We start from the raw sequence: 13,818 nt of genomic DNA on the forward strand, positions 1-13,818 counted from the left end.
TCTAGAGCAAGAATCACACCAGTCTTGGGTCACTTGTGTGCTCTCTGCACCAAATCTCTGTGGCTTCTCACACACCATGTGAAGAGCCAAACAAGTTGAGGTTTTGAGAGCAGCTGAGTTGTTTTATGCCTCTTAGCATAATTAATGCTTCCTTCATCAGTCTTTCCATGAGTGTAAATAAAAGTTGTTGAGGTCTATTAGTCATAGGCAGACATCACCTTTAATACCCATAGGAAGCTCTGTAACCAGTCTGAAATCTAAAGATCTGGTTTTTTATTCAGTGCCTGAAGAAATCTCAAACTGAAATTAAGCCAGCTGTGTGCTTGGGGATCTCAGAATTTGCCTTCATTTACCCTGAATGTTTTTTTGAGTTTCTTTGTTTTTGTTTTTGTTTTAAATGTGAAGAACTTTGGCCATGATGTGGGAATCCCAGATGTAAGTTTAATTTACATAATATCATCAGTAGGGAATTAATAATCATTATGAGAATAAAGAATATGCCTGAAGACAAATGTTTTTGTTGTAATCTATAGCATTTCTTTAGTGTTGTCAATCATTTAACTACTCATGTTTTTTATTTTAAAAATCACTGAACATTTTCTTGTTTAAATATACCTTTAGTTGCAAGAAGCAGATTTTGATGGTTAAATGTTGGTTTTGTTGTTGTTATTATTATTATTATTTATACTTCATATGCTTCCAAAATGATTATTTGAGCCACCTAAAATCATTACATTGGCCTAAAAATAACGAGATGGAGCAATAAATAACGTATGCACTTCCTGTTATTTCCTCTGTAGCCTCTGTGGCTTTTGCAAATTCAGAGTGCAGTCAAGTTGTGTTTTCAGGCTTTTGTCTGGCCCATAAGGGCTGAAAGTTTACCATTTTATTTATGAGAAACCTGAGATTCTTAGAATATTAATGGATGCTAGCCAAATTCAAGGGCTCTAAGAAAAACAATGACCGTTCAGAGACTCACATATAAAGCTGAGAGAATTTGCTCTCAGCTTATATTGGAGTCACCTTGATAACTGGTCACTTGTATCATTTGTTTCATTAGCTGCAGATGTTGTTCACTCTCTTACACAAGTATAAAATAGATGCACGGAGAGGCTCAAGGAGATGTAGAATTTGGCATTTCTTCTGAGTTATTTTCAGCTTACAGTACATATTTTTAAGAAGCCACCAAACAGAGACTAACTGATGTAAATAAATGTCCTTCCTCTTCCAGGTGTAGAGAGTAGATCCACCTTCCCAACGCTTACACAGCAGCTTTCCAGCCCTATTTTCTTTGTACTTAAAAAATGCAGGAACAGAAATTCTGGGCTTAATTCAAGCATTTTCATCTTTTAACACAGCTTCAAGCAGTGTATATTTCATCGCACAGAAAAGATTGTAAAAGAATATAAATGTATGTGGTTTCAATGCTGGGTTAAAATAGAAAATATTCTATTTCACTGAATAGTAGGGTAATTACTACAATAGTGCATCAGATTACTGTAAAAATACTTAATGCTCCCTGCTGCATACATAATGTTTTAGTTAAATTATCTAGTATGTTTATATTATAAGCCAAGAAAGTCATACATATAAAACTTTGCTTGTTTGAATAATAGATTTTTCCATTTTCCAATCGACATAGAATAAATTTATCAGCAATTGAAGTTCCCAGCTAATGGAAAATTATAGTTTGGGGTGAGAAATCTGATTAATTGGGAAGGCATTTTGGCAGTTAAGTTCAAGCAAATTTAACATCAATTAAGTGTAGTTATTTATTGAATAGAGTTCTTGAACTGAGAATGAAGGAACAGGAAGGAACTTCGTGGTAGGTTTTTAACAACTCTTTAGTATCCATTTTGTACTTACAGCATCAAAACAGGGTGCAAGTTTTCTTTCACTGAGGCCCCTGTGGGGAAGAATCGCTAATGCAGTTTGTGCTCTGTACTTCAGTCAAATGAAAAACATACCACATATCAACATTTTCTTCTCTTAATGTGATTAAAGCTCCGCAGGTCCTGCTGCAAGGCAGGAAAAACTTAATGAACTCCAGGTGGCAATTTGTAGTCAGACCCCATCACCTGGTATGACATGCCTTTTGTTCATTTGGCTGGCCAATTTAGCTTATATAACACCAAGATAAAAAGTTCTCATGAAATTATTGCCAATTTAGATGGTCTGAGGGGAATTTCATTTCATTCCCCTCCTTTGTGTGGGATATAAAGATGACTCTTTGTGTTGCAACACGTTCCAGAGCAGAAGAATCACCTTGGAGCACAGTTTTCTCACAGCAATGCAAGGAGGTCAGTGAAGGTAAAGCTTGGTAGCATAGGGTAGATTATGACCTAAAATATAGATTATATGGGTGCTTGGCATGGACTTGATTACTTGGGCTCTGTTTCTGTTAGAACCTAACTTTAAATGCTTCATTCTCTCCTGTAGACAGTCAAATGTGCATTTCCTGTGTGAGGGGAAGGGGAAGCTGCTCCTGTTAAACACTTGAGGATTGACTGGAAAGAAGGATTTTGATTCCCCTACTTCTATAACAAAAATATGTTTATTGTTTTGTCATCTTTGAGCATTTTCATGTCTGTATTACAGTCTTGGTATTTGTTGTTAAATATTTATTCTCAGCCTGACCTGTAAAACATTTTTCCATGATGTGTATGCTCTACATTAACAGAATTATCAATACTTTGATACAAGAAAACTGAATAGATTGTCAATCATATTTAAGGTCAGGTCTTTTGTTCTATAAAAATTCATCACTTTGTAGATGTAGTCAAAACATTTATATAACAAGGTCTTTCTAAACTGCAAATGAGTCCCAGAGGGGATCTCGAGGTGTACCAGAGAACCTGAAAGAAATCAGAATCTGTGTTACTCTGAAAATTGCTACTCCTTTACTCCTGCTGAGGTGTCTGAAGCAGTTGGACTGGCTCGAGTGGGGTTGTGGCCTGGCTGGCTGATACACTGGACTGAGTCAAATTGTTTGGAGATGGAAGGAACATCTTTAGTTTATGAAAAAAATGACAGTGTACAGGAGAGAAATATTGGCCTGGGGGTGGAACTTTCTGTGTCGGGTGTTCCAGCCCACTGGAATTGCTGGTGGTCAGCAGTGTCCTTACAAAATCACTGAAGATAAGTGAAAGATAAGAAGGAAAGGAATTTAAATTCTATAAAACTATAACTCTTCAAGAGCCATTTTTACCTGGAAACAATAAAGGTATTTTATAACTTCAGCTCTTTTGTTCTATAGGATTCGGGTCATTAACGTTGCTTGTAGAGAACATCCCAGATACACAGAATCCCCCAGGCACATCACAACCATCTTGTATTTTATGGGCATGTGAGTGAGCTTTGAAATTGAGCAAGGCTTTCATACTAAAATATATGATATATAAAATTGGATAATTGCAGAAGTTTAAAATAGAAGTACTTCACTGAATGTGTATTCACTAAGCTGTCTTGCTCTAAAGGAAACTTATATTACGTTTCATTTTGCTCATAGAAATTTGAGCATTACTAATCTTCCATGCTTTAGTAATAAGATCCAGGTAGCAAGAGCTGCAGATCAGAAGGTGCCAAGAATGGTAACGAGTGAGGAAAGCTCTAGGCTGGGTCAGATTTGCTGCCTTCAGCAAAACCATTGCATCTCTTGGCCACTGAGAATGGCTGACTAAACATAGAACATTTCTCCTGACTATAGATTTGCAAGTCTTCTGCATTTTTATAACAATTTTTGCAGATCTTTAGCTCTTTATTAAAGGCAAGGTAAGTGAGAAGGAATCACTTTTACCTCAATTTTGGCAAGGGAGGTTGGTTTAGGATCATTACAGAACCAGTAGATGCAGCCTCTGGTAGTAGCTTGACAGAAAAACCTGGTGTTTTTTTGGTTTTCTGACCAGTAGAATGACAAATCAAGACTTTTAAATAACACAGAAGTTAAGATATAATTCACAAATACCTTCTGAGTATTAAATACAATAACTGTCTCTGCATTCCTTTTTTGCTTGTGATTTTACTTTTAATCCTGCTGTCTAATTCACTGCTTTTTTTTCTGAGTATTAATCAAGACCAAGTCCTACAGAAATCTATTCCAGCTTCACTGTTTCCATGGGTGTTTTCCTTTCAAATGCAGGCACACAGGAAGCCATTGCCATGTGTCTGCATGTGGACACAAAACAAGGTGTCAATGAAACCCTGTGTGACAATTCCAAGAGGCCACCCCCGATGACTCGGACCTGCAACACGAAGCTCTGTCCCCCAAGGTACCCCAGAATAATGGAACCGTGTGGTGGCAAAGGAAGGGTTAATGGGGCTTAAATAAACATTGGCTTTCTCAGAAAGGGTTCGGATTGCAGGGCTGTGGTCATGCTTTGGGGATGGAATTTCACTACTTCTGTTTTCAACAAGGTTTTGGGATTAGAGTGTTTTTTTGGTCTTGTTCACTCCTTTTCCACTCTTCATATCTCACTGATGAAATAGGGGACGTTTTCTGAAATAAATCTCTTCCATGCTGAATATCTGCCAGAGTTGGAAAAAGAGCCTTAAGTCTCCTGGTGGTAGCAGGAAAATTTCAAGTATATTTCACAAAATAAGCTGAGAATATTTACTTTTTATCTTTGCTGAATGAAAAAAAGATGAAATTATGATTTAAAGGCATCAGAATTTAATGCTTCTTTAGTAACCCCACGTAGTTCTTATGTTTATTTGGAGATGCTGGGTAAAGAACAAACCCAGTCTAAATCCAAGAAAACCTCTAGGTCATTTGATCACTTGAAAGGGCAGTATGTGAAATTTTGATGTGTGCTGACTTATTTACCCATTTCTGATCTCTGATATCCCAGATCCCTTGCAAATGGTTTCTATGCCTGCTCTTGCTAAATTTAGGGAAGAAGTTAACAGGAACAGGATGTTTTATAGAAAACATACACACATTTAAAGGAAGTTTTGTAAATATAAGAAAGGTCTATTTACATATTTACATTTATCAATGTAAACATCAGCAGGTTGCCAACAGGCTGTTTTTAAGAGGACCACTCTAAAGGTAAATACTGGAGTAAAATTTGTCTGAAAATGACCGTTTATTACTTTATTGTTAATACATTCTTCATTTGCTTGTTACCTGCAAGTTTATAAATCCAATTTTGTCCTCCAGCCAAACCAAAGGGGTGTTTTAGCCATTGATCAGTACCTATGCCTGCAGCTGTGCTTTTCGTTGGGCTGTGTTTGGATAAGACTGTTCCTTCCCCAGGCTGAGTTTGGTCACTAAAGGTGAGTTTTTGGCTGTTTTTGGGACAGGTGGCAGAGCGGCCCCTGGAGCCGCTGCTCAGCATCCTGCGGGGTGGGGATCCAGACCAGGGACGTGTCCTGCCAGCAGCCCGGGGCATCTGCTCCTGCTGCCCACCAGTGCAAAGACCCAAAGCCTCATTCTTTACAAGCCTGCAACCAGATCGACTGTCCCCCTGCTTGGCACGCTGAGGAATGGCAACAGGTACGGCTGGGTTACAGAAGGAAAGAGTTTAAATGTGTTCCTCTGGCCAGAGACTTGAAGCTCTCCAGCACAGAAGGCAGTTCCCGACCTTCTGTGTGTGTTTCAGCTTCCATCATTAGGACAAACTCACCCAAACACAGTGATTTAGACTCTTGTGCCAGTGGACAGTCACAGGATGAGGTGGAAGTCCTTGTTAGGATTTCAGAAGGCTGGACACCTGTTATTCCATACATCATCTCTCTCCCTATGCTCTCTAAACACACTTCCCTTCTTTTTCTTTGATATATTAACTGGTGAGGGACTTAGATATTTCATGAGATGCATGTTCTTCTCTAAGATTTCTACTACTTCCGTGTATTCAGGCAGTATGTGTGACATTTGAACTCCAGTTCTCCTCATCTCTAATATATTAAATATTTTAACAGATGAATTTTCCGTGCTGCTTAATTTTTCATTGAAAGTAGATGTCATTGTCGAGAGCACAGGTGTCCATGCAGGTGTAAATGCTGTATTTAATTCTCCCCCTCCTCAGTGTTCACGTACCTGTGGAGGAGGGATTCAGACCCGCAGAGTGTCCTGCAAGCAGCTGCTGACAGATGGAAGTTTCCTGAAACACCCTGATGGCACCTGCCAGGAACCCAAACTGCCAACTAGTAAAGCGTGTGCAAAAGTTGATTGTCCTCCTCAGCTGGTCTTTGGAGAATGGTCCAAGGTGAGTAAATCTCAGCAATGGTGAACCAAAACCCTCCATTGCAACAAAAGCTCTAAAGATTTCTGTCTGGGTAAATGAGCTGTTTGGAGCTGTCACAAGCTGAACTAAACTGTGCATCCCTGCCTGCAGCCACACTGATCACAGCCCCCTTCCTGGGCAGTGCTTCAGTCCCTGAAGGACATGGCATGCTTTCCACCAGACATGTTTAGCTATCAATAATTTCATGGTACAGCTTCCAAAACACAAATCTTTGCATTATTCTGGAATACGTCCTCCTCCTTTCCTGTTTAATGCAAGCTTGCTACTGCTCCCCATCCAAAATGATTTAGAAAATTGAATTTAGAAGCTGCAATTACAGTTTCATGCAATGCAGCTTAAGAGAGAGGATTGAGAGACTTGCCAGAGACTGTTTAGAACCTGCTGAATTGTTTCTGTTGGGTACCAGATCTCATTGCTCTGTTTTGCCCATGGCTGGGCATAAATACTATAATTTTATTCTAATTCATGATTTGCTTGCTGGAAAAACTGTCTGTCTTATTTTCTTATTGCCTGGAAAGGTGGAGACATTTCAATAAGTAATATTAGAGTCTAACAACTACATAACAACACAAGGAATCCTTGTGTCTAACAACACAAGGATTCCTATGAAGAAGAGTGTGTGTTCTCTCTCAGAACCAAAAAATAATAATAATAATAAAAAAATTTTAAAAACCTACCACAAAACAAACTAGTTTAAAATTAGCATTTGTGGTGTGGAGCACCAAGTTTAGCTTGACTGCATCCTTCCTTTCACAGTGCTCAGTAAGCTGTGGTGTTGGAATCCAGAGAAGGAAACTTGCCTGCCAAAACCTAACAGCAAAGGGCCAATATGTCACATTAAATGGATCGATGTGTAGTGGTCTGTCTCCTTCACTGCTTGTAAGGTCCTGTCAGATGAATGCCTGCAACAGTAAGTATGTGGCTTTATCTGGTTCCTTGCTGATTTGGAATGATCTGTTTGTAAAGAGAAATCTGTATGAACATTAATTCACTCATCTACCTACCCTATCACAGCACAACTTGGCACAAACTGAGTGTCATAATTACTATACCAGTAATAAAAGAATTGGGTTTATTTTTATTTCTGCCACTCAGAAACAAAGGTTATGATCTCAAAAAGTAGTTTTTAAATATATATTATGGTACATAACTTTCACCCTCACTCTTATGCACAATTTGATCTGATTTTTCCTTTATCATTTACACTATGCCAACTGGGAAAAAAAAAAGAAACATTCATAAATTTAACATAAATTACAAAGGACATTAGAAAAGATAAGAACCCAGTTCTGCTCCCTTTTCTTTTCACTGTATATTTGTATTACATTGGACATTTTGCTTAACATGATGGAATTCAAGACCTGAAAGTCTGTGCCAGTGATAATTTTAGGTATAATTTCTATCTTTCCTTGTAAAAATTAGAATCCTGGCCTTATTAGCTGTACAGGGAGTGATGACAGTACAGACATTCTTACAAAAATCTGATGTTTTATTATTGTCTATATAAGAATCTTTTCAGAAGGATTCTCCATGGAAATTGTACAATTTGGGCCCAATTGGGTTGTGATACTGATGGTAGTTGAAGTAATTGTGAGTTTAACAGCAATGGAAAAACCTCTCTGGTACAGAGTATGTTAATTACATAGGCTAATTTAGAATAGGCAGATCTAAATGCAGGTTCCTTTTGTCTGAACCTTTCCTTATAAAGGAGAATATTGGTTTGCAGGTTTGGGGAGCAGGGTGCTGAGAAAACAGGGCTAAAAAAGAGCTTTTAGTTTTGAGCTGGGGAAAAACAAAAAGCCTTTATCAATGGGCTGGTTCTGATCACAGGTCAGACATAGTCATGTTTTGACCCAACTCACAGTGTTGTGAAGAAATAGCTACTTTATACATTTTGAAGCTTTGCTTTAGGAATTATTCACAAAACAAAATAAGAAATACAATAATTACTGATTCATACATAATATGAAACTTCTTTTCCTGGCCTGCATTTCAGATTAACATGCCAAAATCCTGAGGTTCAAAACTCCACTTAAATAAAGCCCTGTGGACTTTCAGGAATGTCCTTGGCATAAGGTTTAATAAAATATTTTGAGCTGCATATCTATCTGAATTTAATTAATTGTGGATAGTTGAATGGCAGTGGAGCTGGTTTGCAAATTGCTTAGCTCAGACTGATATTAATGTTACCATGTCAGCTTCCAGCACAGTGCCTAGAGAGCAGCACAAGGGGCTGCAGAGGGAACACCATCAGCCAGAATGGGTGCAGATCAAAGTCATAATGGCAATCACTGTTCTCTCCTTCCATTTCCGTGACACTTTGGAGCAAGGAAGCCTTTGCAGCTCAGATCTGCCAGGTGATTTCTGTCACCATGCAGCAGGAGGGCAGGGGAGGGTGTGAGGCTGGTCCATAGCTGTAATTCCTGTCTGGGTCTTGCAGAAGGAGCCAGGGCTGGGGCAGCAGCAGGCTCTGGATTCCCAGGAACATGCAGGAGGCATCTCCTCCTGCTGCAGGTGTGGGTTGAGGCTGCCTTGAAGGGGGACTGAGTAGAAGGTGAGAACAGAGTGTGGCTGTAGGACAAGGGGTGATGTGGATGGGTGAGGAGCAGTGCAGTGTGAGTGCTATTGGAGGTTCTTGCCTTGGAGAGCAGTTTCTAAATCTCCCTCCTTGAGGTCATGCTTCTGTGGCTCAGATGAGTTCCTTTTTTACTGTCTCATGACAATGCTGAGTCATTTTAGACTTAATCTTTTACCCTGAGACTGGTAATCGTAGCTGTTTTCTGACTTAGTAGCGCTTATTAAGTAGAAACATTCCTGACTCCGGGCTCTGAGAAATAGGAAATAACACCACTCTAGCCCTGAGGTCATCAGGACCTAAAACCCAGCTGAAGCTGTTCAGGACCATTACAGGTCACAGATGCAGATGGATTTGTATCTGGTGATAATGAGGTCCAATGGCTCCAGCACATATTCCTTAAGATTTTCCTTTACTCACCCAAGCAGTCCATTACCTCAGCAGCTGCAAGATTGAATGACAGTAAGGATCTAGAGAATGCAGACTTGCATGGCCTCATACATCCATATGACCTTATATATTTACATGGCCTGCCATCCACAACTCTGAACTTTGTTTCACTCTCAGCCTTGTTCACCAGTCACCAGTAAAAACACACACACCCTTTAGTGTTGAGCTGCTAATGAGAGTTAGTGGTCCGTCTTTTTTAAAGAAATGAAATAGATGAGACTTGTGAACATATTTATATGTATGCACTGGGTTTAATTCTAAGTTGGAATAACTAGTGTAAACAGACCACAGGCTGAAGTATTTTAATTTGTGTGTTTAAAGTTACACTTACTGTGTCTGTAAGCTGGATTTTGGAAATGGAAGATATAATACTGGAACGCTTCCCTGAAAATAAATATTTGGGGCCCAATAACTTATTAAAAACAGGACACTACTTTAATAATTTTAGTAAACTGAGTGCATAAAACAATTTAATTGTTGTACCATGTGAAATGGTTGAGAGAACCTTGTATCTGGATAACGAATCCCAATTTAAAAGCTGTGTAATTATGAAACCATGATATCCCCACAGGTCTGAACTCATTACCCAAAACATTGAAAATAACCATTTTGTTTTATAAGCATAAGAACACACTCCAGGGTGTAGTTCCTATAGTGAACACACTTATTGAATGCTTGAAGCATTTAGCTTTTCACCCATTTCTTCACAGCATATTTGGAGCACATGTATATGCAGCTTATTGGGTATCATTTTTGTGCCATCGGTATAGTTGTCTTTTTATTTAAGTACCTCCCAAGTGGAAAAGCAGTACTGATTTCAGCTTCAGACGAGCAGAGAAGTGTTTTGATCTGTGTGTCCATTTCCTGGCTCATCAGCTCATTCTGCGGGCTGAGTTTCCTCTCTGTCACATACCAAACCCCTGGGTCACCGAGCACAACTGGGCTGTTTTCTGGCACCAACATCATTGATTCCCGACCCTTCCCGTGTGGCCGGTGCGACCTGGCAGGGACGGGCTCGAGGTGCATGTCCTTGCTCCTGCAGGCTTTGTTCCTTCCTCCCTGCGCAGTGCTCTCGGCCAGGTGAGCACTGCTAGTCTGAGCAGGACACGCTGCTGAGCCAGCACAGCGCATCCAAAACACTGCAGTGCCCCTGTGCCTGCCCAGCTCTGCTGGAACAGCCTGCCCCTGGTGCTGCTCATCCTGCCAGCTCCCCAGAAACCTTCCAGCATCCAGGAGCCTGCAGTTCAATGCAGGAGGAGCCTCATACTACCCAATGTCTCTATGCCCAGCCTGCACCAAGTTTTATGCTGTTATTGCCTGCTTTTGTCGATTCATCTGATCACTATATTCAGCCTCTTAAAATGATGCCTTATTTCTCTCTTTCTTCCCTTCTCTCCCAACTTTCTTGGCACGACACTGCCAGCAACTCATCTTTCAACCCTAATGAATTAGCCTCAGCCTATGATTACAGGGTGGCTTTGCCTGTTGCATGTACTGTGTCTTCACTGACTGTTTCTTTCACCTCCTGCACTGTATCAGTTTGGCTTGACTCAGGCAACCAGCAAAGCCAGCCAACATTTTAAATAAGAGTCAAGGGGTGCCTTACATTTTGGATAGATTTTGTTTTATTTAGGTCATACTGCACTCAACAGTGCTCAAATGTGGGGAAAGTGATAATGTGTTCACATTTTTTTTAATTCAGTTTTTTCATTTCCATCATGCCTAGCCTTTCTGAGGCAGCAGTAGGAAATATAACTGTAATAGGAACATATATATGGAGTAATATATAATGCATGTATAGATCCTTTCATATATGTGTGCACTATCTACATCCTTCACATAGGTTTGTTGCCTGTAGTCTTTTATTGTTAGGAGATTTGGGGAACAAGCAAGAGAATTCTTGGCCGAGGCAAGGGAATGTTATGGTTTCATGTTGTTCATATTTTTGCATTTTTGTGACTCAGATAAAAGCTCTGTGTGTTGCAGTCTGACTCGAACAAAGTCAGGGAAAGCTCTTTCAAGCGTTCTGTGAAAAGCAGATTTTGTAAGCATGACTGCCAATGACTAGATGCTTTTCAACACTTTGTTTTCTTGCAGAGATCAAGCCCAAGCTTCCAGCAAAGTTCTCTGCCCATGGACCTCAGATCGTCAGCGTTCACCGAGTTTATATTCAGACCAGGCCAGAGAAACGCATTAACTTTACCATAGGAAGCCGAGCCTACTTACTCCCAAAAACATCTGTGGTCATTAAGTGCCCCGTGCGGAGGTTCCAGAAGTCCCTTATCCGTTGGGAGAAAGATGGGCAGCACTTACAAAACTCCAAAAGGCTTGGCATCACCAAGTCAGGCTCGCTGAAAATCCACTGTCTGGAGGCTGGGGACATCGGTGTGTACAGGTGCATCGCAGGCCCTGTGCAGGAAACCTTTGTGCTCAAACTCATCGGGACCGACAACCGGCTCATCGAGCCCCCGCCCCTCCGACCGCAGCCCCGCCGGGGCACCAGCCCCGACCACAACGAGGCCAGCAGCCTCGGAGCCAAGTGGCACAAGGTCAGCAAAATGTGGCAGATGTGGAGCAAGAAGAATGAGCTCTACCTGGGCGACAGGCAAGTAAACGATGAGCCGTTCCTGAGGAGCCCTGACAGCTTTGGGAGCAATTCAGCAGAAGGGTTCAGCTCCCGTGAGTTCAGGAACAAGCGCCTGGAGGCTGCGGTTCTGCAGGGCGCCTACAGCATGGACACCGCGCAGTTTGAGCAGCTCATTGGGAACATGAGTCAGCTCATTGAAACCGGAGAAGTCAGCGATGACCTGGCGTCCCAGCTCATCTACCAGCTGATTGCTGAGCTATCCAGGCCTCCACAACCAACTACTGAAAAATGGAAGGGGGCCCAGGATGAGAAAGTTGCCTCAAAACTCGCAGGCAAATCGCCAAACGAATCTGAACGTCTCAGCACAAAAACGGTTGATAAGTTAATGTTTGACCAGAAGGTTCCAGTTATTATGAGGCAAAAGGAAATTCCTCAAGTTTCCTTCAACAAAACAGTGACTGTACGGATTGGAAATACAGTTTTTCTGACCAAGAATACTCATGCTGTCAATCTACTGTGTGAAACAGCTGGTATTAGTGAAGTGAAATATACTTGGACAAAAGATGGCGAGACATTAAAAGCCTCTGCAAAGTAAGTAAATAGCTTCTCTTTTACTTTTGAATGACTTATTATGTCCCTATCGACGGAAAAAATCCACCCTGCTGTGCAATATTAGAACACACTGTTGTAAAAATGAGATAAGCATGGCCACTGGGCCTTCCATCTTTCCAGTTAAGCAATTTATTTTTATTCTTTCAAGTGTCTCTCACATTGTTTGGCTTTACTGACATCCAAGTATTTGGCCATTTCCAGGATACTACATAGGAGGATTGACTATTTTTATAAGGTGAAGCGTTTTGGATGTACTAGCTGAATTTTTTGATCTGCTTTAATCATTTCAGCTCATCAGAAAAAGAGCAGATTTACCCTCAAATTAGAGAGGCTATTGGATTCATTCAGATACTAAATACAGTGGGAATACATTAAAAACATCTGCCATGGTATAGATGAAAAGAAGTCTTAGCTCTTACTCATTTTAAGAAGGGAAAATATCACTGGTACCCTCACTGTCCTTCAACATACTATTTAGGTATTACTGGAGCTGCGTAACTTCAATTGAAAAAGAAAAATATGAGCTTTTATGGATGTTTTTCAGTACTTTAAAATATTACTGTTGAGGACAGTGAAATTCAAAATAATAAAGAACCTGTATTACCATCATATTTGAGAGCCGACAAACGAGTACAGCAAGCTGTTATAATCACATATTTGCTCAAGACTGAGCAAATACTTCTACTTCAGTGCTGATAAATTAGAAGCTCACCTGGCAATATTAACATTAACTTTGTGTGTGAGCCTCTTGGAATTATAGCTAGCTCTTGAGTAATGAAAAAACCGGTTCTGAAATGATAAAGGCGCTTTTGGATATTTCTCAACATATTTAACTGATTAAATGCACTGCCAAGAAAAATATACTTCTGCAGGGCTATCAATTAAAGCAAAGACACCCAAACTAAGCCATTTTAAAAAGTGCAAATGTTTTTGGAACCATGTAGCTCCCACCAGTTGTGTTTATTTTGTGAAATGCGCATAATTTTCCATTAATTTGTAGCAAGTGATACTTTGATTTTTGTGGACATGATGGTGTTGTGTTTATTCACCAGTATGTTTGCTTCCTAATTTTAGCCTAGACTGATATTCTTGCACTTAAGGCATATATTAGCAAAGTAGATTTATTTCCTAATTTTTTTCCCAGTAAGGTTTCTTGTACACAAGTCCACATATATATGCGTGGACCCAAAAGTGATGTTAACAGCATTGCATCTGAAAGAGTGTGAGGAGGTCTTTATTTCTTGGGTTTGTAAAGAAGGATATACTTGAGCCATGCATGAGGTGGCTTGTTTTGTTGAGACACAAATATTTTTAATATTATTTTTTGTTAATTTATTATGTAAATGTAC

At 40.1% G+C, this 13,818-nt stretch overlaps 1 protein-coding gene across 1 annotated transcript in view; it reads left to right on the plus strand.

Moving 5' to 3' along the window:
- The window catches only part of ADAMTSL3 (ADAMTS like 3), a 168,641-nt gene that overhangs the window by 130,331 nt on the left and 24,492 nt on the right, over window positions 1-13,818 (plus strand). The window contains exons 17-21 of the mRNA XM_083870816.1: window positions 4,139-4,268; window positions 5,302-5,494; window positions 6,027-6,206; window positions 7,002-7,155; window positions 11,368-12,448. Coding sequence (XP_083726942.1) covers window positions 4,139-4,268; window positions 5,302-5,494; window positions 6,027-6,206; window positions 7,002-7,155; window positions 11,368-12,448 — 1,738 coding nt within the window. The remainder of the gene's footprint in view (window positions 1-4,138; window positions 4,269-5,301; window positions 5,495-6,026; window positions 6,207-7,001; window positions 7,156-11,367; window positions 12,449-13,818) is intronic.

The sequence above is a fragment of the Zosterops lateralis genome, assembly GCF_965231275.1.
Source record: "Zosterops lateralis genome assembly, chromosome: 13".
NCBI classification, from domain to species: Eukaryota; Metazoa; Chordata; class Aves; order Passeriformes; family Zosteropidae; genus Zosterops; species Zosterops lateralis.